At 32.8% G+C, this 25,384-nt stretch overlaps 5 protein-coding genes and 1 long non-coding RNA gene across 12 annotated transcripts; 3 read left to right on the forward strand and 3 right to left on the reverse strand.

Moving 5' to 3' along the window:
• The first annotated feature begins 374 nt into the window (after window positions 1–374).
• On the forward strand, window positions 375–7,481 carry LOC148238652 (transmembrane protein 64). Its single transcript, XM_088194270.1, has 3 exons — window positions 375–961; window positions 3,858–4,013; window positions 4,086–7,481. Exons 1-3 carry the CDS (start codon window positions 434–436, stop codon window positions 4,221–4,223), a joined length of 822 nt encoding a protein of 273 aa, XP_088050396.1. The 5' UTR covers window positions 375–433; the 3' UTR covers window positions 4,224–7,481.
• On the reverse strand, window positions 7,393–16,707 carry LOC148238653 (alanine--glyoxylate aminotransferase 2, mitochondrial). Of its 7 annotated transcripts, none has more exons than XM_088194220.1 (12): window positions 16,480–16,590; window positions 11,830–11,976; window positions 11,648–11,760; window positions 10,905–10,993; window positions 10,661–10,845; window positions 10,477–10,600; window positions 10,228–10,416; window positions 10,025–10,162; window positions 9,811–9,963; window positions 9,532–9,753; window positions 9,222–9,467; window positions 7,393–7,625 (listed from the first exon to the last, which is right to left on the reverse strand). In XM_088194220.1, exons 5-12 carry the CDS (start codon window positions 10,744–10,746, stop codon window positions 7,527–7,529), a joined length of 1,257 nt encoding a protein of 418 aa, XP_088050346.1. In that variant the 5' UTR covers window positions 10,747–10,845; window positions 10,905–10,993; window positions 11,648–11,760; window positions 11,830–11,976; window positions 16,480–16,590; the 3' UTR covers window positions 7,393–7,526. The 7 variants fall into 7 exon arrangements, with proteins under 7 accessions (XP_088050346.1, XP_088050357.1, XP_088050380.1 ...); XM_088194231.1 differs by lacking the exon at window positions 11,830–11,976 and adding an exon at window positions 15,769–15,940 and having other exon boundaries at window positions 16,025–16,590; XM_088194254.1 differs by lacking the exons at window positions 11,648–11,760; window positions 11,830–11,976 and adding an exon at window positions 15,769–15,940 and having other exon boundaries at window positions 16,025–16,707.
• Window positions 12,583–15,211, forward strand: LOC148238654 (uncharacterized). The gene is made up of 5 exons (XM_088194179.1): window positions 12,583–12,653; window positions 12,802–12,866; window positions 12,927–13,002; window positions 13,076–13,164; window positions 13,237–15,211. Exons 1-5 carry the CDS (start codon window positions 12,635–12,637, stop codon window positions 14,722–14,724), a joined length of 1,737 nt encoding a protein of 578 aa, XP_088050305.1. The 5' UTR covers window positions 12,583–12,634; the 3' UTR covers window positions 14,725–15,211.
• Window positions 16,708–20,210: 3,503 nt separating the features above from the next.
• LOC148238655 (uncharacterized) lies at window positions 20,211–25,147 on the reverse strand. Its single transcript, XR_015810932.1, has 5 exons — window positions 25,087–25,147; window positions 24,300–24,364; window positions 20,679–20,745; window positions 20,535–20,617; window positions 20,211–20,457 (listed from the first exon to the last, which is right to left on the reverse strand). It is a non-coding gene; the product is annotated as an uncharacterized LOC148238655 (long non-coding RNA).
• On the reverse strand, window positions 21,696–23,728 carry LOC148238656 (uncharacterized; the record flags this gene model as incomplete). The annotated part of the gene is made up of 2 exons (XM_088186976.1): window positions 21,696–22,546; window positions 23,567–23,728. Coding segments are annotated over 2 exons (876 nt in total), but the record flags the coding sequence as incomplete, so codon positions are not given.
• LOC148238657 (uncharacterized) lies at window positions 22,578–23,499 on the forward strand (the record flags this gene model as incomplete). Its single annotated transcript, XM_088188346.1, is given in 2 exon segments — window positions 22,578–22,898; window positions 22,901–23,499. Coding segments are annotated over 2 exon segments (732 nt in total), but the record flags the coding sequence as incomplete, so codon positions are not given.
• Window positions 25,148–25,384: the final 237 nt, after the last annotated feature.

Here is a 25,384-nt window from a genome sequence, read left to right on the forward strand (position 1 = left end):
TATTTTATATATTGGTCATTTAAATTGTACTCTATATTATTATAATAAACTGAAATTAAACATTATTTCAAAACATAAAAAACTATTCCAGACCACACCCAATGCTGTTCATCATGGGTCGTTTGCTACATTAACACACCACAAATAAAACGTTACTTAATCTATGCATTTCTTTAATGCCTATTTGTTATTATTTCAGATTAGAACAGACGTCCTCCATAAGAAAATGTATTCGTAAATTTCCATAATTAGCAAATTAATTTTTATTAAAGATATATAATATTATTGTTATTGTATAAACTTTTGTTTTACGGAACAAAGTTAGCGCCACGCTAACGCTAGTCGCTATTAACGGGAGTAGCGCTCATACGGGTGACGGATGACGTGCGCACTAGCGGCTAGCCGTATGTTGACATGGTAAACGTTCAGTTGGATGGAGGCGGTGCTGGAGGGCGGCGTCTCGGGCGGCGCTGAAGTCCTCGGGCGCCGCCGCCGCTGGTCCGGCGCGTCGATCGTTCACGCGTTAGCGCACGCGCTGGTGGCGCTGGTTCTGCTGGTTCTCTTGGCGGCCGCGGCATACTCGCTGAGGGACAAGCTCCAGGTGGCGCTCCGCTGGGTCGAGGCGCAGGAGCCTTGGCTGGTGTTCCTGGTTTTCCTGTTGCTGTTCACGCTCGTCAGCTTCCCCGTGGCGATCGGTTACCTGCTGCTGTTGGTGACGGCCGGCTATCTGCTCGGGCCGTTCAGAGGTCTGGCGACGGTGGTGGCGGCGGCGAACGCGGGGGCCGCTTTCGCCCACGCCGTCCTCAGGTTCGTCGCTCGCAGATTTCCGCTGGGCAACCTGCTGCGTTCCGACGCCGCCAAAGCGCTGCTCAGAGTCATATCCGGGCCCCACGCCTTCCGAATAGTCCTCCTGGCGAGGTTGACGCCGGTGCCGTTCGGTCTGCAGAATACTATATTTGCCGTGAGTTGACGATTTCTTCCATTCGATATCCTCAAACCTATTATATAATATATTACATTAATCAATAATCTCTATCGCAAATTAAATAAGCTGGAATAACGACAGAGCAGCTGCTGAGTGCACGCTTCGTTCTGACAATGTTGCGAGCCCAACCATATGACACATTGATAATGAACTGCTGACATGCGAATGCCAGATCGACCAGTCTTACTATTGCCAAATAAAATAAATAATTCTGACCGCAAAAATACCATGATTTTAGTCTGGTATCTTATTACTTACTAGCGGTCGTTGATTGTGTTAAACAAATTCAATTTTAGCATCTTTTAACAAACTCAAGAATTGTATCAATTCGTCCTCTTCCATATTGAGGGTTTTAAGAAGATCAATATGGTATTGTTGTTTTATCAACAGATTCAATTAAATACATAACACTTCTTAAATTTAGTTAACTGTTCAAATGAGGTATTGAAATTTTTCATGGGAAAAATAGCATTTTCTGTACACGTTCAACTGCTTATGGCCTCCAATTAAACCAATTAATCATTTGGAAAGACTTGTATCATTATCGCAATTTCCCTTTATAAAAATATGCGCTAATTGTTAGTACGTTTCCTAAGCTATTCAAACCTAACCTAAACAAATGTACCATTAAACCGTTATTACATTCATTTAGGCTAGGTTTGAGTTTGAACAGAAAATTTAGTACGTGTTAACTAACAAGTACTAAAAATAGTGCCACGAGTTTATTGTCCTATTCATAGGTTTAATGGCATATCTAAGTTAATCGACCGATTCTCGTATTTTTTCATTTAATGTGCAATATATTTTTTATGCGAGATAAGATTACAAATCAATTCATTATACGAAAGGTAAATAACACCGCAAGCTACTGGTTTTCTACATATTGAAGCTATAGATAAGAAAAAGCGTTTCCTGATTCGATTTGTATCAGACAGTATTTTTTCTACGATTTTTTATATTTGAATAATGCAAATATATTACGACTATTTTTATTTTCGGCAACTTATTTTGAAAATCTGATCACATATATGTACCTATTTTTAATGTCATGTACCGAATATGTAATATCGATTTTGACCAACGGTTACAAAACTATTATATATTTAACGGTCAGAATTTAAATCAACTTATCAGGGTCAGAATAAAAATCAAATTTCGGTCAAAATTTTTTTACTCAAGAGTCTGAATAAATATCAAACGGTTAGAATAAAAATATAGAACATTCAGAATTAAAATAATGAATGGTCATATATTATTCAGAGGTTAAAAATGGTTAAAATAAAAATAGTATACGGTCAGAATTAAAATATAAAACAGTCATGTGAATTAAAAAAATATAACATTCATAAAATATGAATGGGCAATAAATTATTTATTTTAGAAAAATCTTTCTCGCACCTGAACTGTTGGATGGGTTAGGTGGGAGCGAGCGTTTGTCAGAACAGTGAACACCCCATGAATAACTCTCAACGAATCTATTTAATAGTATGTAGGAGCGACGACCGAATTGGGAATAACAACAGAACGGCGGCAGAGAGCAAGCTTTGCTCGTTGTGTTAAAATCTGACAATGTTGCTAGCCCAACCAAATAAGTTGGGCGTAAAACACTGATAATGACCGTGTATTATTATGCTGACCATATGTCAGCATAAAACTGACTTTCAGATTAAAATACAGATCATAAATACTAATCAATGAGCTGTAATAAATACTGACTGAAATAAACGATTCTTACCATTTGTCAAAATAATTCTTACAAGTCCAATTTAAATTCTAACCATTTAATATAAATTTCTACCGTATATTAAAATTCTAACCATCTAATATTTATTCTGGCTGCTCATATTCTGACCTTTTTGTACAAATTCTGACCAAAAATAATAAAAAAATCTGGTCCTAAAACATGAGTATTTAACACTTAATTATTTTTTTAATAATTGCATGGCGGCAAAATTGAAGAGGAAATCTAAAATTGTGTCCAATACCTTTAGGTAATTTTGATATGTCGACGCGAATTGATACAAGTAGCAGTGAAGTCAGATGGGACAAAGATTTTTTTGTGACAGGTCTTAGTCTTATTAACGTTTTGTTTAATATTTGCTACTCGATCTTCTGTAGATAACTACATATTTTTCACGATGGTAGCTGTAATCCATGCCTCATCGTTGGTTTTCCATATCACTTTAAGATTAGATTTGCTCTAGGATTCTCAGATTGCTGGATTAGAATTGGCTTAAAATAAAATCACTGATTTTTAACTGCTTTAAATCCAGGAAAAAATCTGACTTGCAAGCTACAAGCATTCTTCTAGGCATTCTTTTTCCAGAATGGCTACCTTTCGTCAACATTAAAAATACTGTTTATCCTCTATTATTTTCTTCAAGTTTTTGGGGAAAGACAAAGCAGCTTCTCAATCAGCATTCGCAGCTACCTTGGTTCCTTCAATGCTGTGCTAATTGCAGCGAAGATTTGAATCTGTCAAATTGGCCTTTTGCTGACTATGGAAATTTAAACATTCTCGGTGTATCCAGATTGCTCTTCCGGCATTTAAAAAATATATTGGCTTTGTTGCATATTTAATTTTGATCTATCTAACTTTATTATCACACCAAATGTTTAGAAATAAGTCTGACATTTCCGAATAACTGTTGAATTGAGTAGTCTTACATTTTCACTGTTACAAGAATTCACTCTATAGTCATTGATTACTATTATATAATAATCTATCGGTAATAGCCTGTATCAAAAATACATTTTAAACATATTAAAGCTATAGATAAAAATCAAAATATTGATAAAAAAAATTCATTCTTAACCTTAACTTTTGTATCAATCTATTAAATTAATTATCAAGATTATTATTTTTATACAGTTAGGTAACGTAAGCGGTATTCGTTACTACGTAGCTTCGTGCGTTGGCCTCCTACCGGCGCAGATCATCAACGTTTATCTAGGATCCACTCTCCGATCCATGCACGACGTGCTCCAGCAATCGCACGTAACTGGTTATATCGTATTTGCTTTTCAGGTACTTATTCGCACACAATAAAATAACTGCTTCCAATAAAAAGGGCTTTATCAATATTTATTCCATTTTTAGATAACCATCGGTATATCATTGATGATATGGGTGATACAGAAAGCCAAGAAGGAGCTGACCATAATTCTTCTCGAAGCAGACATAGGACGAGAGGGAGGTCTGTCGGCTTCCAGCAGTTCGGCGTCGCTGATTAGCTAGCAGGCGGTCGGGCTCTTGAGGCCCGAAACGCCTGAGTCTTCGTGTCACAGCGAAGCCGAAGGTCCGACTGTTGTATGACACTCGTCTTATAATTAAGCGCTGATGATTGTTGATTTGACCAAATTTTAATTTATGTCCGTGCTATGATATTCACAATGATCATTAGTAATAACGTGCTCAGGGTTACCACTGCAATTTTGGGCGTATTAATTACAGTGAAAGTTTATGCGTTATTTTATATTATATGTTACGGTTAATGTATATGTAATATTTTAAATCTGAAAGATAAAGAATAATAATAATTATCTCGAACTGGGTGTTAATTACTCAATTTACATTCATTACTGTGTGAGAAAAGTTGACAATTACGCTTTTTTTGTTTACATGTTTTATACTTTTGTAAAAATATTTGGAAGGCACGGAAGGTAAAAATATGTGGGTTGTTAAAAAATAGTGCATATTTTTTTTATAATGTACAAATCGCTGTAACATATACATATAACAATGACATGAGAATTATAACATTATATTTAAAAAATATACCGTAATGTGTTATGTTATTAGATAAGGTCATAAATAATGTTGTTTGTCGTAATAGCTAAGTAATGCATAATTTAAATCAACTATTGCAGGAAAATAATTTAAATATCAATATAGATTCCAGTTAGATCATTATCAAGTCTTACTCGATCTAAAACAACGTGTTTGTCATTGAAATATAACAAGGCAAAGTGTTGAAAAAAACATTTTCTTTATTATTTTGTGTTACATCTTCTAAGCTTAAAAACGACATTATCTTTGACTTTACAATTTACCATATTTTATTGTTAAATAGATTCAATCGCCTTTAATACGAAAGGTCTTCCACTTTTTCTTCACACAAAATAAATTAATTAAAAGCCTTGTGTGTTTTGTAACATACGTAACAAGGCGTTAAAGGTCACTGCATAATGCAAAAATCAATATCGAATACGTGACTCTTGTAATTACTACCTTAATAACACATATTTTTTATGAGTATACATATATTTTATATTATATAGTTTTTTTAATCAAGTAAGTTCTAGTCTGTTTTTATTTCGCTTTAGATGTTTTTTTTTTGTTTCCGTTAGTAACAACTAATCTATGTACAACGATTTTAGTTTTAAAAATTGCATCTTTGAAGGAAAAAACTTCCGCTTCTCTGTTTCATTCCATTTGTGATTCGGTGACTATATTATGTTTGTACTGATTTTTCGTTTTCTCAATCTCATTCCATGTTTTAGCGGCGGAGAGAAAATATGTTTGAAATTGCCGAGTAAATATTGAAGCGTTTCTGAGCGCTTGTGATAATAAAATTAGGAACTTAGAATGCGATATTTGGAAGACCTTGGCTCCCAAAGATAGATTAAGTCAACCGATTGTAATTGCGTGTCAATATGAAAATCCATGACGTAGATGTTGTATGTAAAGATGTATATAATATTTGAGAAAATCAATAACTTGAAATTGTAACATTGCTTCCGTAGAATTATTAAGTCTATGATGTTTCTAATATAATTTACAGGTGTATATTAATGATTAAAATCTCATCTAAAATCAGTAATCAATATTTATATAAAATAATCTAGCTATGCAGTTTAAAAATCGCTCATATAATTTAAATTGAAAATTATTATTGAAATATAAAGTCAAACCTTATATACATTCTTAATCCTATTATAAATACATTTTCAGAAATAAAAATATTTAATTCTAGCTACAGCGATGTCATAATATTTTATAATGTATGAATTTATTTTACATTACAATGATAACCTTGATACACCACAATCATTTAGCATCTGGTTATGAATGTATTTCGCAAATAGAATATCATCTTACCTCATGATTTCCTATGTGCGATTTTACTCACTTGCCATAGTTTTTTGTTAAACCATTGGAATAAATAGCTATTTTCGTCGAAATTTGCTTAGCCATGTGTATTTAGTTTATCTACACGAAAAGATTAAGAAATTTTAACACTGTTTTTGATAAAAATGTGGAAGCATGTTTATCATGCATGAAGCAAATTAGAATATTTAATAATCTACACTTCCCAATGATTCGTATCTCTAAATTGCATTAGATTACTTACTTATAGATATTAAACAATTAAACCATCACTCTTCCACAACGTTATTAAACGATAGAAATAAATTATTATAATTTAGAACACATTGAATCAAAGTGACCTTGTATAACGATGATTAAATTAGGTGTGATATACATTAATGTATTTTATAGTCGTGTGTCGGAAGATCAAAACGAATCTCTTGTTTGTTTTTTTAATAATTCTTGTCCGTCGATCTCTAGAGATCTTCTGCGCATTCTTCTACTGTCGCGTGTTTGCTCAAGTTTTTTACTATTTTTTTTAATTTATATACATATTTATGCATTTACACTATTATCGTGCCAAATTATTGTTAAGCGTTGTAATCTTTTCCGTCTGATGTAGTTTCGTCCAGTATTACAAAATTATATATCTCTATTCACAATGGACTGGTCTTTTTTTACTGTTTTTGCACATTATTGTATTATTGCAGTATGTATGTATGTATAAAATTGTTATTATATTTATTATTGTATTAACGTAAGGTGAAACTATGTTGTTACACAGTTTGGGTTAAAATATAAAAAACTTTCTTATATATGGAGATATTTTGCAACTATCTGTTGAATATCTACTTTAAAAAATGTCTTTCTTTACCCACTCTGTATATAGTATATTTTATTATAATTTATATAAAAAGAGAATGGTGCTCATAGTCCATGTAAGGTAAAACGTTAAAACTTTATGTCACTCAATTATCGCATTGCAGTCTTCCATAAGAAGACGATTAAATTTATATTCCAAAGTCTCTATTGTTCATAGAAAGTATAGTTCTTCCTTATTTTTATTAACTAACCATCGACGACGATCTCTATTTTAAATTACACAAATATTAATAATTCTTTAGATTTAATTGCTGCATACTTGTATAAATAGTCTTCAATGATTGAATATACATAGATTATGTGATGTTCCAAAATAAAAAAATTCAAACATCTAACACATGAGAATTCAGTCAGTTTATTTTGTCATCGTTATTGTTTAATAATGCACTTACCGTGTGATATGTAGGTTATTGGGGGACTAAATAAAGTTCCGTTTTATTTTTCAAATCAAGTATGTAATATTTAATAATGTACACATAATCAAGAAAATGTTGAATTTTTAATAAAACTTCACATTAAAAATAATGTTTCATTACCATCCACCCGTATTTTAAAAAACTTAAATCATTACTGTTTGCAGGTTTTTTTCAGAGCTAACTCGATCACATTGGCTGTGAAGTCTGCGTCTTCTTTCGTGATACACATCGGAGGCTTGATCCTCAATATCTGCATTATAAAAAAAGTGATTAATGAAAAATTTCATCTAATTGTTATTAATTGATATTGTAACATGTATTTTCGTCCACTAATATATTTCCCACTCCATTTTGGAAGAGGGTATATAAGAGCTTGCACTACACTAGGGCGGCAGACTAAAGTTGTCAAAGTGGTATGGAAATACTAACTCTTTTACTAGTCGTTGCACTTGTCTTCTTTGCTAAAGTGGGTGCAACCCTGGGTCGATGGAAGTCTGATCCTAGAAAGAAGACCCTACCCTCTCTTTAAATCTGAAAGACTCGCCGCCAGTCGAGATTGAGACTGTGCCTTTCAGCAAGGTAGCGCTAGAGACTTGAGCCACAACAAGACTGCACGCTACAGTCTACGACAAAGTATACCATAGGGAGGCGTCGAGCACTTCAGACAGAAAATAAATTTTCCTAGCCTAACCCCTCTCCAACTTTTTATTTCGCCAATAAATATTTTCCACTATTAGTATTTAAATAATCATTAGCATTTAATTCACATTAAATACCGCGTGTATAATGGTATGCTTTTCGTCATTTCAATTTCATATCACAACATTTATGCTAAGTGACGAGACTGAATGAGAGATATGAGCGTACAATTACATGCTCTTATATCTCACTCACTCTCGTCACTTAAAACGCGAGCGAGCAAAAGGAAATGTTCTCACTGACCAGTCCTGCTAAAGATGTCACTAATATATGAAAAAATGATACCATCCTCTTCATCTCCACTGTGTCTCTAGGTAATAAATACATATGAAACCCTTTTTTATTACTTACTTCTAGGGTTCTCAATTATTTGTAGTTTTCGAATATTGAATAAATAATAGATGAAGTATTTGAATATATTCGTATTTTTTTTCTCGGTTTTCACCGATATTAATTTGTTTAACCAATTGGTGCAAAAAATTCAATCAATTGCTAGTGAAATATTATTTAATTAAAAAATAATTATTTGTTTTGGCGAACGATGGTCACGGGTGGCAATTTGACACGGATCGAGCCGCTGCACTGGTATTTTTATTTAAATATAGTTACGTTTACATGTTGTTTAGTGTACGAGGCAGCACCGGCAGTTGCAAGTCCGTCATGTTAGTGCTACCAGAGTGCGACCAAGTTTTGGCCGTAATAAAACCTAAATAAATGGGCCCCCACATGGGTTAATATTTTTTTTTTATTATTAATTACTTTCATAGTCGTAAAACTATTTTAATTTTATAAAATGTGGATAATACAAATTTGTGCGAATTATTGGTCAGTGAGTGCGTTAAAAAGAAAACGCTTAATTTATGACAATTATTTTAAGCTATAAAAATACGATGCCCTACATTTTTTTATTTCCGGATAATAATCAATGTTGGACATTGTGTTTCGTGTATTTATATGTATTATAGAATGTTAATAATTTATATGGATACTAATTGCCAGAAGTCACTTATTGAACTATAATTGTAGATCTTTCTGTAGAAACATTCAATACAACAAATAATCACTATATCGAATTCCAAATATATTTTTTCCTTTCTTGTAACTAGAGAGATAAAAATATAATATTTATAAGATCTAATCAACTTACGTTTCCATATAATCCGCCTTTTCCGATCAATAGACCCATGTCTTTACAATCTTCCACAAAGTTGGACATTGCAACTGCATTCAGTGGTTTTTTTGTACCTTCTTGAACCATCTCGACGCCAATCATCAAACCTTTGCCCCTAACATCACCGATCATCGGCCATTTGATCTTCAAATTAGCCAACAACTTTAACAAGTATGTTCCAATGTTCTTGGACAATTCTTGGGTCCTTTCTTTTTCCATAACCTTAATATTTACATCATAATTAATCATCTATACTTCATTTAATATTCAATAATGATTTACTAACATCCAAAACCGCAATACCAACTGCGCAAGACAACGGATTTCCTCCGTATGTATTAAAATGTAAAGCTCTCGTTAAGCACTCCGCTATTTTGGGTGTAGTAACGACTGCAGCTAATGGAAAACCATTTCCGATTCCCTTTGCCATGGTTACAATATCAGGCGTTATTCCATGTGACTCAAATCCCCAGAAATGTTCACCGGTACGTCCGAATCCAGTTTGAACCTACAACACAATCATTTAAAACATGAATGTAATTAGATAATATACAATAAACTAAACCTCATCTGAAATGAATATTCCTCCGTTAGAATGCACCAAATCAATAGCTTTCTTCAAATAGTTCTTTGTGTATTGAACAGCACCGCCGACTCCTTGAATAGATTCAGCGAACATTCCCGCTACTTTGCCTTTCGGTGTCGAATATTTAAAAACCTGTAACATTCATTATGAATAGCTCATTCATAATCATAATACCATATACCGCAAGTCTTACTTCTTCTAATTGTTGGAAATACATATCTGAAGCTTCACAGTTGCCATCTTTACAATTGCACGAGCGCTCAGTTTGTATGGGCGAATCTCTACAATGTCTTCCGCCCCATACGCCGCCATATGGATCAGGATTCATAGCCTATGACAGTCATTTAAAATTATACTACACCTACTAATATTATATTATTTTATAACGATACTTACATGAATAACTCCATTATTACACGGAACACTATATCTCCAAGTAGATTGAGCCGTCACTGCCATTGTTTGATTTGTCATTCCATGATATCCGTTCCTTAAGGATATGATCTCGTTATTACCCGTATGTAATCTAGCCATCATTACAGCTAAATCGTTAGCTTCTGACCCGCTGTTTACAAAGTATACAACCTTAAAATAGAATATCCATTAAAATTATATAGTGATATGATAATATGTACAGTAACTAACCTTTAGATCACCGGGCAGTTTCTCAGTCAGCTTTGTGGCATATTCGTGTATGTTAGGGTGCATATAAATGTTGCTTGTGTGCCACAATTTATTTATCTGCTTCGTAACAGCTTCGACGACTGTTCTGTTAGTTATTCAATTGTTTCATTATAATTCTTACATGAATAATCTAAGATTTACTTACGGATGACAATGTCCAACAGATACAGTGACAATTCCACCAAACATGTCTAAGTATCTTTTGCCTGTGTGATCGAACAACCATTGCATATGACCTTGGTGCAAAATGAACGGTTTCTTGTATAAAGATGTTATACATGGCGCCAAATGCTTCTGTCTGATTTGAAGCGTTTTTGCATAATCGCTGCCCTTAATTGTAAATCAATATTAATACAACTACGATAAAATACACTACCGTAAAACATTACTTCATATTTATCTGGAACAAAATCACTTGGTGGCAGTTCGGGAACTTCGGTTGAAATGCTTCGATTTAAGTTGTAAAAACTCCTGAAATCTAAATTAAGATTATCATTTATCATCTTATAATTATTAAAAAAATTTAATTATAAATTATATCTACTTATTTTTTTCAACATTTTTTCCTTAGACTTTATTCCGTGTCCAAAACTGTTTTCACACTAAACGCTATGACTAAATTAACCAAATTAATTCGCATTTTAACAATTCAGTTCACATTTGACCCTTACAAATGTTAAGCTTAAATTTATATATCACTGTATATGCGTTGTGCGTGGAGGGTCAAAATTCTATCACGGGTTACAATCCTTACAATAAATAAATAAAATTTATCTTAACTTATCTATTTTATGTATACTATATATCTATGTGTATGTAATAAAAATTGGTTAGTGTTTATTAAAATTATTTTATTTAGTTTTATCTGTATTTTTTGTATAAAATAAAGTGAATCTTATAAATAATTGTTCTAAGCCGTCGCTTCCGCTTCCGGACGTGCTCATTATTTATATAATTATGTTAATATTAGGACTGATATCTGGGTTTTAATTAAACAGTTACTTTTAGATTTTTATTTTAAATATATTTATTAATATTTTTATGACTACTACTATATGTATATTTTAAGCACCTTTCCGAAAATGGATAAAGAAGTGATTCTCAGAAAAACTAATCTATAAATAGAAATTACTTTTCTGGTAGGTGTTGGTTGCGAGACCCCTTCCTCTTTCAAACGTCAGGGATACTAACAAATTTAAGCAATGTCCTGGGCAGTAGAGTTTTTGTCGTCACCACAATGCGCGGCTGGAAAACATTGAAATATTAATAATGCTTTAATTTATTTAACTCTATTGAACCATAAAATAAGCATACCAAACTATTTTAGATATTATTGCAGAATTTTAAATACTAATAAAAAAATACGAAGAAAGTTCAATCTCGACAGTTTCTCTAAACTTTTAATACGATGCAGGACTGGAGAGTCAACCGATTTTTATTACAGGAGACAACTTTTCCGTACTATAGTGGTTCGAAAAAAATGTTAATTTTCTGTGATCCATCCTAATTAACAGGGCGCAAAGCTTATCTTGGGACCAGTTAATACAGTAGTGTTTTATTGAGAATTAAAGTTATTTACATGGTTATTTATACAAATGAGGGGCACGAGCCCTCGACGCATGCAAACGCGCCGAGGGTTTTCAGTAGAGAGAAACCGTCATGCCAGTGTTACCAGAGTGTCGTCAAGTTTGGCCATAATGAAATCTAAATTTGAAAATAAATAGGCCCCAATAACATTTATTGTATTTTTTATATTCTTTACCTTATTTTATAAATTTTACATATTTTATACAATTATCATCTTGAAAAGTATGTTAAATGCGAAGGTGTTCATAGCTAGATTATTTGAATTAGGTTTAGTGTTTTTTAATATGACTGCGGCTAACAGATAATTCTTGAAATATAAAAATATATATACTGCTTGTTAAAAAAACTGGCAAACTTAAAAGGTGGATTAAAAATCAAGTGTAATAAAATAACTATTTTAAAAGAAACAACTAAAAAGTATTGTTTTTAAATTGGTTATTTTTCAGTCATGCTCAGAAATTCGTTCTACTCTGGACCAAACATTTGTTTCGAGCCATTCTAAAAAAGACTGACAGCTTCGAGCCGAGATAAAATGGCGTTTATCAAAACGGGTATAATCGTCTGATCCCAACTAATTATTGAAATGTTTAATTGTCAATCGATATCACATCTATTATGTTAAAAATATACCAAACTTATTGTTTACATTAATGACAAGTGACTGAATTTTTACTTCAACTAAATACTCGATCTTTGCAGAAGGTGACATAGAAAACGACAAAGATACGTTTGCTTCTATTGACATGATACCATGTAAAATCGAGGTAATGAACCGTGAAATGTGACACTTGTTTTGTGATAATAAATAATGTTTTCTTTTCAAGTTTTCAAATGTAAAATGCGAATACGATAACAGCGATGATACACACCTGGACAATGTAGACGACATGTTACAAATAGGCTAGCAATTCTTAAGAATGCAGCATTCCGTTAAATTTCATTTATTTTAATTATTGACTTATATTCATTTTAGAAATGCACGATGTAAAGGATATTCTTAAGGCAAATACTATCGGTATAGACGTTTCATCTCAATCTCACCACATTGACAACACCGCCAACGTAATAGTCAAATAGATTTTATATATTCCTATATTTTCTTAACGCATCTAACGAATCAAATTTTAATTTTAGGTTCAATATATGCAAGATATTTGTTATAAAAATGCTTGCGACGAGTGCGGTAAAACCTTTAGTTCTAAAAGATATCTTTCACAACATATGGTAACTCATAGCGATGTTCGTGACTTTAAATGCGAAAAATGTGGAAAAGCATTTAAATGTCAACTCTATCTTTCACAACATATAAAAACGCATATCGAAAATAGCAATTTTGAATGTGAAACATGTGGGAAAACATTCAACCTTAAAAGTGCACTTTCTCGACATATACATACTCATAAGGATGTTTGTGACTTTAAATGTGAAAAATGTGGAAAAGCATTTAAATGTCAACTCTATCTTTCACAGCATATAAAAACGCATATCGAAGATGGCAACTTTGAATGTGAAACATGTGGGAAAACATTTAACTATAAAAGCGCACTGTCTCGACATATACACACTCATAAGGATGTTCGTGACTTTAAATGTGAAAAATGTGAAAAAGCATTCAAATGTCAACGCTATCTTTCACAACATATTAATACACATATTGATGCTTGTGATTTTAAATGTGAAACCTGTGGAAAAACATTTAAATATAAAAGCAGACTTTCACAACATATGTATACTCATAGTGATGTTTGTGATTTTGAATGTAAAATATGTGGAAAAGTGTTCAAATATAAAAGCACCTTTTCACAACATATGCAAACTCATGCCAACGTTCGAGACTTTAAATGTGAAATATGTGGAAAAACATTCGCTATTAAAAACTCATTTTTAGTACATATAAAAATTCACAGTGAAATTCGTGACTTTGAATGTAAAAAATGTGGAAAAGCATTTGTAATTAAAAGCTCACTTTCACAACATATGAAAACTCATAATGATGTTTATAACTTTGAATGTGAAAAATGTGGAAAAGCTTTCAAATGTCAGCACTATCTTTCACAACATATAAAAACGCATATCCAAGATCGTGATTTTGAATGTGAAACATGTGGAAAAGCATTTAACAATAAAAGCACACTTTCGAGACATATGTATACTCATAGAGACGTTTTTGAATGTAAAACATGTGGAAAAGGGTTTAAAAATGAATTATTACTATCCTTACATATGCAAACACACGGAGAAATTCATGACTTTAAATGTGAAAAATGTGGAAAATCATTCAAATTTAAAAGCAAACTTACCATACATATGAATACTCATATCGATATTCGTGACTTTAAATGTGAAAAATGCGAAAAGTCATTTAAATGTCAACTCTATCTATCACAACATATAAAAACGCATAACAATGTTAGTCACTTTGAATGTGAAACATGTGGAAAAGCATTTAAATATAAAAACACACTTTCACGACATATTCAAACACACAGTGATGTTCGTGACTTTGAATGTGAAAAATGTGGGAACGCGTTCAAATTAAAAAGTGGACTTTCAGCACATTTAAAAACTCATAGGATCGTGAATTTGAATGTGAAAAATGTAGAAAATCATTCAAATGCATGACCGGACTTTCGGTACATATGAAAACTCATAGCGATGTTCATGACTGAAACGTGGAAAAGCATTCTGTTCTAAGAAATATCTTGCACAACATATGGTAACTCACTGATTTACTTAAAATAAAAGCCAACCTACATATATACCGAATAAAATCTTATACCACTATAAAATAACAAAATCAATCGTACCTATATCAAAAATAGCCACCATTACTACATAAATATTCCAGATGTATATCTAAATGGCAAATATAAATATCGTTTTTAGAGACCCAGCGCGAAGCAGGTTTTGCATATTCTCGGGAACCTGACTGCACTCACAGTCCATAGTTCGGTTCTAGGTTATATTATAATTAATAACTTGCCCTCCTATATGATGGCGAACATAAAATTATAAAAATATATTTAAAAAGAACACCTTATGAATTAGTCGAAATATCTTCAATGTATTTATATCAACAATTGTAAATAAAGCCTATGTGTTTGTTGTATTTCTTTCTTTTTAACATTTAGTTGTATTGTATTATAAATTTACTGAACATACGTTCTGTTTCATGTATTTAATTATATCGGAAAAATCTGGTTTGATGCTTTCTGATTCTGCAATTCGAAAGTCTAATTCTAAGTTCAGTTTGTTTCGGTGTTACTTTTTAGCTTTTTTCATCATGGGTCATACATTTCCAGTGGGGTGGACAAAAATTAGCCAGTCAGTGGTCGTTTTTTTTAAATTTCGATATCATTCAGATTCATTGTATTTCATTAAATCACATGCATTTTTCTGATATAATTCAAGAGAGAGGGGGGCATATTAGGGTGTGAATCAGGAGTGAGCATAGGAATAAAGAAAGATTTTCTCAATCTCATTATTTGGCATTGTTTGAATGATAAAAATATAATAAAAGCCAATAAGAACTCTTTAATATTTCCATGGACCCTTGGAAATAAAATTATAAAAATTGGTCGAGTTTTGGTACCAAGATTCCTGTAGTTTTTAATAAATATTTTTTGTTCTAAAAGAAATCTAAAAAACGTGTATAATATTACTAACCTTAATATATTTTTAGTACGCGTCACAGCTTCTTTTATTTATTTACTCAATGCCAGGGCCCTTCGCGCGCGCTCCGTGAAGCTGCACCGACGAACCTTGGGGCCACTAATCGCACCTCATGGAGACTTACACGGACCCCTGGAGCCCTAAAAGCAAAACCAGCGCCCCACATCTACAAACATCATCGCCAAGCTGTCATCGGATAGCTGAGACTCGCGGCGCCACAACGCCGCACCATACATCACGACTTTGTTACCTTTGTACCTCCAGTATTTTTTTAAATCAGCTCCACCATCCTCACCGTGTGTAGAGCAGCAATTTCAAGCCCCCCTTTTTTCTTCTTAGTAGAATTTCGCAATTATAAATTGCTAGGGGAGTGTGCTGCAGGGGCTCATTTATGTATGTGTTTATTTAGGTTTTATTATGGTTAAGCTTGGCGGCACTCTGATAACACTGGCGTGACGGACACATTCTCTTGGCGACTTTGGCGGACTTGCAACGGAAGGTTGCGAGTCCGACTGGCTGCCTCGTTTACCGAGCATTATATATTTTAACATATAACTTCAACTATATTTAATAAAATACTACTGCAGCGGCTCAATATGTGTATAATTGCCACTTGTAAATAATAATTTAAACGCTATTAAAAAATCGAAGGTTGAGTGTGGAAGGTCCTTGGGCCCACGCCCTCCTCCCACGGTCGCTTATTACCGGATCACCGGATATTATCTAGCCTGGCTTTCGCGCCCGCATACTGCGCATTCAGGCGCTAGGCCAGGTCACGAGAGACGACCTGGACGGGTAGACCGTCGCGATTTAACTGCTGATGGTCTCCGGCACAAATTCTATTTGGAGACAGGGGAAGTGGGAGGTGGGTGTGCTGAGATGCGAGACGATTAATACAATTTTAGCAGCAAACCATTATGACGGTTTGGCTTTGAAAGCAACTAGCAAATGCATTCGCTATCTTCCCGTCACCTTGATAATGGAATATAACCTTTGACAAAGAACATTAAACGTTTTACACGAATCAGGCAAACTTAAAGCGTAAATTAAATAAAATAATTAAATTATTAGCAACTATTTAAAAAAAACGATTAAAATCTAAAGCGTTCCTAAATTTACTAGTTTAATGTCATGCATGACAATTTGTCGTATTAGGAGCAAACAATTGTTATGAGCCGTTTAAACGTCAGCTGTCAAATTGACGCCAAGATACAATGGCGTTTATCAAAACCGGTATAATCCTTTTTTAATATTTTTTCTGATCCCAAATAACAATTGAAATATCACTTTTTTATGAAATATGTCCATGTTAATTTTTTTACTGGTTAATTAGATATTTAACTTCATCTTTGTAGAAGCTAACACAGAGAACAACGAAGAAACATATGCTTCTAATGACACGATGGATTATGAAGTCGAGGTAATGGAATGTAATATGTAACCCTTGTTAATAAAGCATATAATCTTTAATAGTGTTTTTTTGCAAGTTCCTTAATGTGAAACACGAATACGATAACAGCGAAGTTACACACACAGACGATATGTTCGAAACAGGTTAGACATTCAGTAAAGCAGTATTCAGTAATATTTCAATATATTTCAGAATTATTTGACTTCAGAAATGCACGATGTTAAGGATGTACTTAAAGCGAATACTATCAGTTTGCCTTATCAAATTAGCGACACCACCAAAGTAATTGTCGAATAAATTATTTTTTATGTATTTCAATATTTACAACTTATTTAATTACCAGTTTTAATTTTAGGAACAAGGAAGAGAAAAATGTACTAGATTTCTACGTATGCATTGTGATTCTGATAAATATGAGTGTGACAAGTGTGGAAAAGCATTCAAATATAAAAGCAAACTTGCAGAGCATATAATTCATAGCAATGTACGTGAATTTGATTGTGATAGATGTGAAAAAGCATTTAAAATTAAAAGGTTAGTTACAAAACATATGAAAACTGTAAAAGCATTTAGAACTAAAAAAGTTCTTTCAAAACATTTAATGCATGCGTGTACTAGTTTTTTTTATTATTTGAAATACGTGTGATATATAGCTTTCAGCCCTCTCCGATAATTAATTATTTTAGTTGAAATTTATACTCTAACGAGCTAACACCTATTTATTGTTTTAAAAATTGAATTGAATTATGACAGTGTTGAATACGAGATCGAAGCTGGAAACGACCCGGAAGTATCGTCTTCGAGTGTATCAAATTCTGGCTCCGATGAGGAATCGGATCAATCTTCACAGCGCAGCGACTCTCAATCAGGTGCATGGTGGGAGCTTTCGTCTGACCCGCCGTTCGAGGAACCTCCATCCCGGTTTCCTTTTATTGGGTTACGAACACAATTCGGCGAATGCGAGGGTGAAAAAAGTGTTTTGGAGTTTTTTGAACAGTTTATCGATAATGACTTAGTACAATACATATGCAATGAGACAAATCGATTTGCCAATGCTGAAATTTCATCATCATCAACAAGGGCAAGTACATGGTGCGATATCGGTTGTAGCGAGATGTACCTATATTTCGCTATCAAAATGATTATGAGTGTCTTAAAAAAACCTAGTGAAAAACATTATTGGTCTAAAAGGCCCATAATTTATACCCCAATTTTTGAGAGGTTGATGTCGCGGTCAAGATTTGATAAAATTGGACAATATTTACATTTTAATAACAATAACGCCTACGATCCGGCCAATCATCCTAATCCAGATCTGAATAAAATATGGGACATACACCAAATGATGGAGGAGAAATTTAAAAGAAATTACACTCCAGATAGAGACATCGCAATATACGAAAGCTCTCTTCTTTCCAAAGGTCGATTGAGATGGCAGTTTTTTGGTTCTAAAAGAGCCCGTTTCGGTATAAAAACTCTCGCTTTGTGCGAGTCCAAAAGTGCTTATGTGTGGTCTACGATCATTTATTCGAGTAAATCGATTCTATACTACAAGGACTTTCAATCTGAACCCGTGTCTGCAAAAGTAATTCTAACACTACTGAAACCGCTTTTAGATAAAGGGTATTGTCTAGCCTTAGATAATTATTATAACACTCCACGGTTGGCGGAACTGCTAGTTTCCCGGAAAACAGATGTTTATGGAACAATTCGTAAAGATAAAAAAGGATTACCGTCAACTTTTTCAACGAAAAAAATTTCAAAAGGCGGTATGGTAGCATACAGAAAGAATAAAGTAATGGTTCTTCATTGGAAAGATAAAAAAGATGTGTTCATGTTATCCACGATTCATAACAACGCATCTAAAAGTATAATTAAAAGGTGTAATCCTGTAATAAAACCGTGCGTAGTTCTCGACTATGATGATACAACGGGAAAGATAGATCGAGTAGTCCAACATTTGGCGGACTATCCGATTCCTCGCAAAAGAGGAAAAAAATACTATAGAAAAATATTTTTTCATTTATTTGAGATAGCTCTTTGGGATTCGTATATTTTATTTAAAAAAAACGGTCAAACCGATACATATTTAGATTTTAGACTGAATTTGATAAAAAAAATTGTAGAAAAACATCTGCCAAACGTAGATCTAGCCCTCTCCGATTGCCCATCCTCTGTCCCACAACCCTCTAGATTGAGAGAGAGACACTTCCCAGAATTTATTCCCTCGACTGGAAAGAAGACAAACCCATCGAGGCGGTGCTACGTGTGTTGCAAACCGGACGCTCAAAACAAGAGAAAACGCGTTGAGACTCGATATTTCTGTATAGATTGCAACGTAGCTCTATGTGTTGTCCCCTGTTTTCGAATTTACCATACTAGTAGTAATATTTGAATAGGGTTTAATGTGAATATATTATTGATTTTATTTAGTATAACAAATTGTTATATTTATGTAATTTTGTTTTCTTATTATTTTAAATTTCAATAAATGTTTATATTGAAAATAGTATTTTCAAGTTGTTCTGATTTATTTGGATAAAGATGCTTGAACCAAACCGAGTGTGCGTTTGGAGCTAATTTTTATACCGTTAGTGGCCATGCAGATCAGACACGGGCATGAGCCCACTTAACCATTACCTGCCAGATTGTTTTTTTTACTGAAAAATAGGTTCAGTAAAATACTTGAATCGTTTTAAAAAACAGATTTTTATAAATATTCCCAATTGGAGATCACAGTATATGGTGTGTAAAATAAAAACATATTTAACAGTAAAATTTATTTATGCTATTCTCTCATACAATCAACATGCAGTCCTACGTTACACTCTAAGCATTTTTTTCTTGTATTTTTGTATTAATACGTATTTTCAGCATCTCACATATTTTTCTTAGCCTTAGAACAATTATATATAATATTATTTATTTTTGCATTCTGTATTTTAAAAAGTATATGACCCATTGAAGATCCAATTTAATTAAAAAACTTGGTATATATCAATCTAAAAATAAAATAAGACAATAAGAAAAAAATGCTATATTTAAAAAAAAACTAAATACATCCAAAAGCATGACATGAGCAATAATAGACAAAATAACCATTTAATTTGTAACTGATTCTAGATATCGTCTCAGTAATTCGAGGCATAATAATTTGGATGATAAAAACAGATAAACATTAACAAGAGTATGTAAGTAAGTAAGAATTAAGGGGACATGATGAGACAACACAATCGAATAATAATATTTTTTAGACAAATTTTTTCTGGTTCCTAAAATATAAATTGTATTAATTAAATAAGTTGTAAATATCTAAATAGATAAAAAACGAAATCCATTCGATTATTACTTTGGCGGTGTTATAAATTTGGTTAGTTAAACTGTCCACACTGATAGTATTAGCAATAAGTAAATCCTTGACATTGTGTATTTCTAAAGTTAAATAATTATTGAAACATATTGAAATGTTACTGAATACTGTTTTATGTCTAACCTGTTTCAAACATGTCGTCTATGTGTGTAAATTCGCTATTATCATGTTCGTGTTTTAAATTTGGGAACTTGAAAAAAAATCATTATTTAAGATTATATGCTTTAACAAGTTTTATGCCTGCACTTCACTCTCCGAAAGTGGTCAAGGTCGCCGTTTTTCGAATAGCGTCCGCACAGCCGGGAATTTCATACGCGTGCGCGCTTCCCGACATGGAGGACGTACAGGCCGCCGCTGTCACCGCCCTATGTGCTCTCGCGTATTATAACTACGTGCGTGTTTTAAACACAAAAAAAGTTAAAACCAAATGGAGAAAAAGGAGATGGTGGATGATTGCAATGCACCGGAATAGATCAATGTTAGTAAATAAGACATTTTATGTTGAATCGAGGCTTCACTGTCACTAATAAATAATAAACAGGAAACGTTCAAGTGTGCAACTAATAAATAATTTATATTATTTTTTAAGGAAAAGTATGGAAAATTAATTTGCTGAATTGACACAAGAACCATCTGGGAAATTCAAAAATTTTCATCGAATGTCTGTGAAAGATTTCGAATTTTTGCTGTCCAAAGTCTTACCCATGATCTCCAAACAAGATACTCAATTAAGGAAAGCTATACCTGCCAAGATTCGTTTATCAATCACCTTGAGGCTTTTAGCAACTGGTGATAGTTACAGAAGTCTGCATTATTTATTTAAAATTTCAAGCCAGATAATTTCAAAAATCGAACTTGAAGTTTGCAAAGCTCTAAATGAGGTTCTCAAGAATGAAATAAAGCTAAATATAAGTAAACTATATTATTTATGTATTTATTAAAAAAATCCTTATTTCTAGTTGTATAATCATAAATATTACTATTTCTTATTATATAATTATTAAAATACTTTGGTAACAAATTTTTATCTAGCTTATATATAAAACACAAAAACATAGATCATCAATCCCTTTCTTACATCAAATCAATTCACATTATTTAATATACAATTTCGAAATGAGAAAAATAACATATAAAAAAGTAAAGTAAGTAAATTTCTTAACATTATTAACAGTAAAATCTAGTAGTATGAGTTTCTGATTACATCTATCATGGTAATGATTACAATTAATGGTATGCTTTACTTTAACTTATTATATTATTGATTGAGTTTGTGTCTAGGTAGTATTGAGTTGAGTTTCAGTTGGGGTGATTGTTGATGTAGTAATAACTTCATTGCTTAAATGATGTAACTTCGAAGTATTCTCGTTACCGAGAGCTTTAACGTTTGAAAAAGTGCGAGTATCTGGCACAGTATTATTTGTGTTTGGAATATGTAAGTTGTATGACTGGGTTTCATTTGAAAATTCTACAAATGGGTTGGTTGGCTCTGATAATGAGGAATTAGGTCTGGAAGATGTATTTGTTGCATTTGAATATGAATTGTGTTCTGATGAAGGTCGCTTTAAGGTATTAAAAGATGTAGGGTTGAAATGCTCTGAATATGAGTGGGGGGGTCTAGATGTAGAAGTGCGGAATGATTCAATAGATGGGGATCTAGTAATATTATGTGATCTATGAATTAATGAATGCATTTCCAACATTATATCATCCCTTTCATTTTCGGGCATCTTTCTAAGTATTTTTGCAATCATTTTGCCAAATAGGTCGCATTCATCTTCAATTTCAGCTGGTTTTTGATTGATGATATTGCTCAGTATCTTGAATGCTTCAGTTATTTGCATGTTGGTTTCATGCAGTTCTGGTGGGTTTAGACGACGGCGAATGTTTTTTTTTTTATTACCTATTGTATCAGGTGTACCCGTTGGATCGTTAGGCTGCGACAACTCATTGTTTCCCTCTTCTGTATTTATCTGTGTTGTATTTTGCACCTGAAAAAAATATCTATGGTAAATACAATTTTATTGTTCACAGATTCCAGGCAATATTGTTGTAGAATGTCCAGATAACTCTGGATCTGAGTACTATAACTATAAAAAGACATTCAGTATAGTACTTATGGCTTTAATTAACAGCAACTATGAGTTTATGTTTGCTGACATTGGTAGCCAAGGGAGGATCAGTGATGGAGGTGTATTTAAAAATTGTTTATTGTGGCAAAAAATTTCTAAATTTCTAATACTCTTAATTTGCCTACCCCATGTCCATTGCCCGGTACTGATAATACTGATATTCCCTACGTTTTTCTGGCTGACGGAGCATTTGCTTTACATACTAATATAATGAAACCATATCCCGGTACTAATAATATTGGATTACCGAAACGAACTTTCAATACACGATTGTCGAGATCTCGAGTTTTAGTTGAAAATGTTTTTGGTATATTGGCTGCAAAATTTAGAGTTTTTAAAAAGCCTATTAAATTAGATATTGACACCGTTTCTGTTATTACAATGACATGTCTCTTGTTGCACAACTTTCTCAGAAAAAGTACAACTTCATTACTTATTTATATGCCGGTCGGTAAGGTAGACACTTATGATGCAAACGGAAGTTTACTCCAACCTGGCAGTTGGCGGCAACAGGTTGATAATAACTGTGCTTTCAGAAATATGACACAAACACCACGTAATCCAGCATTGTCAGCTGTTCAGATAAGAGAAAAATTCACTGAATATTTCTTTGGAAGGAATTAATTGTACTATACATTATTAATTAGGCAAGTATTAGCCTTGGGGTAAACTTTGTCCTATCTGGGTAGAACAATATATTTAAATAAAGATTAATAATATAGGATTTACTTTTTAAACGAGTGTTAAAATGAAGAAAAAAATGTTATATGCAAATATATAAGTGTGATGATATTTATTTAATTATATATCTCTGATGTTCTATCTGCTATGTTAATTACTTAATTAAATAAATAAATAAAAAAATATGATATTACTTACTGTGTTTATTGTATCCTTGCATTTGAACGATGGTCCCAAAAAGCTGTCCATAAATGCATATGCAAACCAAATCGGACGATAAACACCACTTCCAGATTTTAGCGACGACACAATTTTCCTATTGTAGCCTCTGTACGTCGCGAAAAGGGAATCTTTTTTTTTTTAAATCTTCCAATCTTAAATTTTCCATTTGAGTTGATAGGTGTATCTTCACCCAGGCATCGTGGACTTTTTTTTATCTTTATGTGCGCTGTTTGTTGGGTCCCAAATACATGGTTCCGATTGAATTTTTTCCAAAAATAACATCGTTTGTTGCTGTGACCACATTGTAGCATTCATCATACGTGCATTTCACAGGATGCCTATGCGCATACTGAAATTTAATTGGGTCACTCATTCTCTCAGTTTGCGAAGCACGATATCATTATCTCTCTCTCTCGTCACTTAACACGCGAGAGAGCGAAAGGGGAAATATCTCGCTGGTCGCGCTCGATAGAAAAATGCGTCTTCGGAATTTTTGGAGGCGCTCAAAGTTGACCACGTCGACCTAAATTACCCCCACTTTACCTCCCGTTCGCGGTAACCTCGGAGAACTTCCGAGAGATTTTAGAGCGGGGACAACCGTGCTCGACCGAAGTAACCCCGAATTTTCCCATTATATTCTCCGTCCTTGGCCAACCGTCGCCTACTTTCGGAGAGTGAAGTGCAAGCATTACATACAATGTTTTATTACCTCGGCTTTACATTCCATCATGTTGATGAAAGCAGACATTTCTTCATTGTTCTCTATGTCAGCTTCTGAAAATATAACAATTAATTATTAAATGGAATTTAAATTAAGTAATAAAATACAAGAGTCTCTAATATATTTAAAGCCATTAACTAGCGGATTGAGCATCATTGATATTGTTAAGAGAATTGGTCGATTTGTTCTAAATAGGGATGAACAAAATGAATTACATAACATAAAAATACCTGAACGAGTTTAATCCAGCTTGTTTTTCAATTGCTGTCATTTTCTTCTAGTTCGATTTATATTTTATTTATAGGATAGCTTGTTTCGTTATTTTATTTTTAATTACACTTTGTCAGAATGCCAGTTTCACTATCAATTTCGTTAGTATCTTAAAGTATATTTTATACTGTAAGTTTACTCCATATATTATGGAAATAAGACCCGTAGCATCTTCTTTAAATGATTTATTATATAATATTATCGTTTGAGATTCATGACTGGAAGCATAAATATAATAGAATTTTGGTCAGACGCAAAACTATTGTGGAGATCTAGATTATATATATTAATCCCAAAATTAACAAAAAAAAAACACTTTTATACCACTGATCTATCGTGCTAGTAAAAAATAGGGTAGAATAATGGGTTGGGACAGACGAAACTTTCAACTTATAAGATATTCTATGTAAGTTCGATATAATCTTGGATGGGAGTGTGTTACAACAAGAGACTTAACTTTTTAATTTGTGATATAATAAAAAGAAAATATTGAAATATATTATACCTGTTTTGATAAATGACATCGAAGCCCCGCTCAAGCTGACAGTTGTTAGAATGGCGCAAAAATAACTGTCCAAATACAACGAATTGTTGAGCATGACAAAAATATTTATCGTATATTAAATATTTTATATTTATCAATACTTTCTAACCTTTGCGTGAAAATATTGTTATTATTTAAATATATATATATACAGTGGCACACAAAAAACGCATTTTTTTTATTAAAATCAGACCTGTCCAATTTTTAATTTTACGCGCCCATGCTATACCGCTTTGTCAGAGAATTTCGTAAGAGTGAG

The sequence above is a fragment of the Plectrocnemia conspersa genome, unplaced genomic scaffold (genome assembly GCF_051122295.1).
Source record: "Plectrocnemia conspersa isolate PC_06_02 unplaced genomic scaffold, ASM5112229v1 ptg000001l, whole genome shotgun sequence".
Taxonomy (NCBI): domain Eukaryota; kingdom Metazoa; phylum Arthropoda; class Insecta; order Trichoptera; family Polycentropodidae; genus Plectrocnemia; species Plectrocnemia conspersa.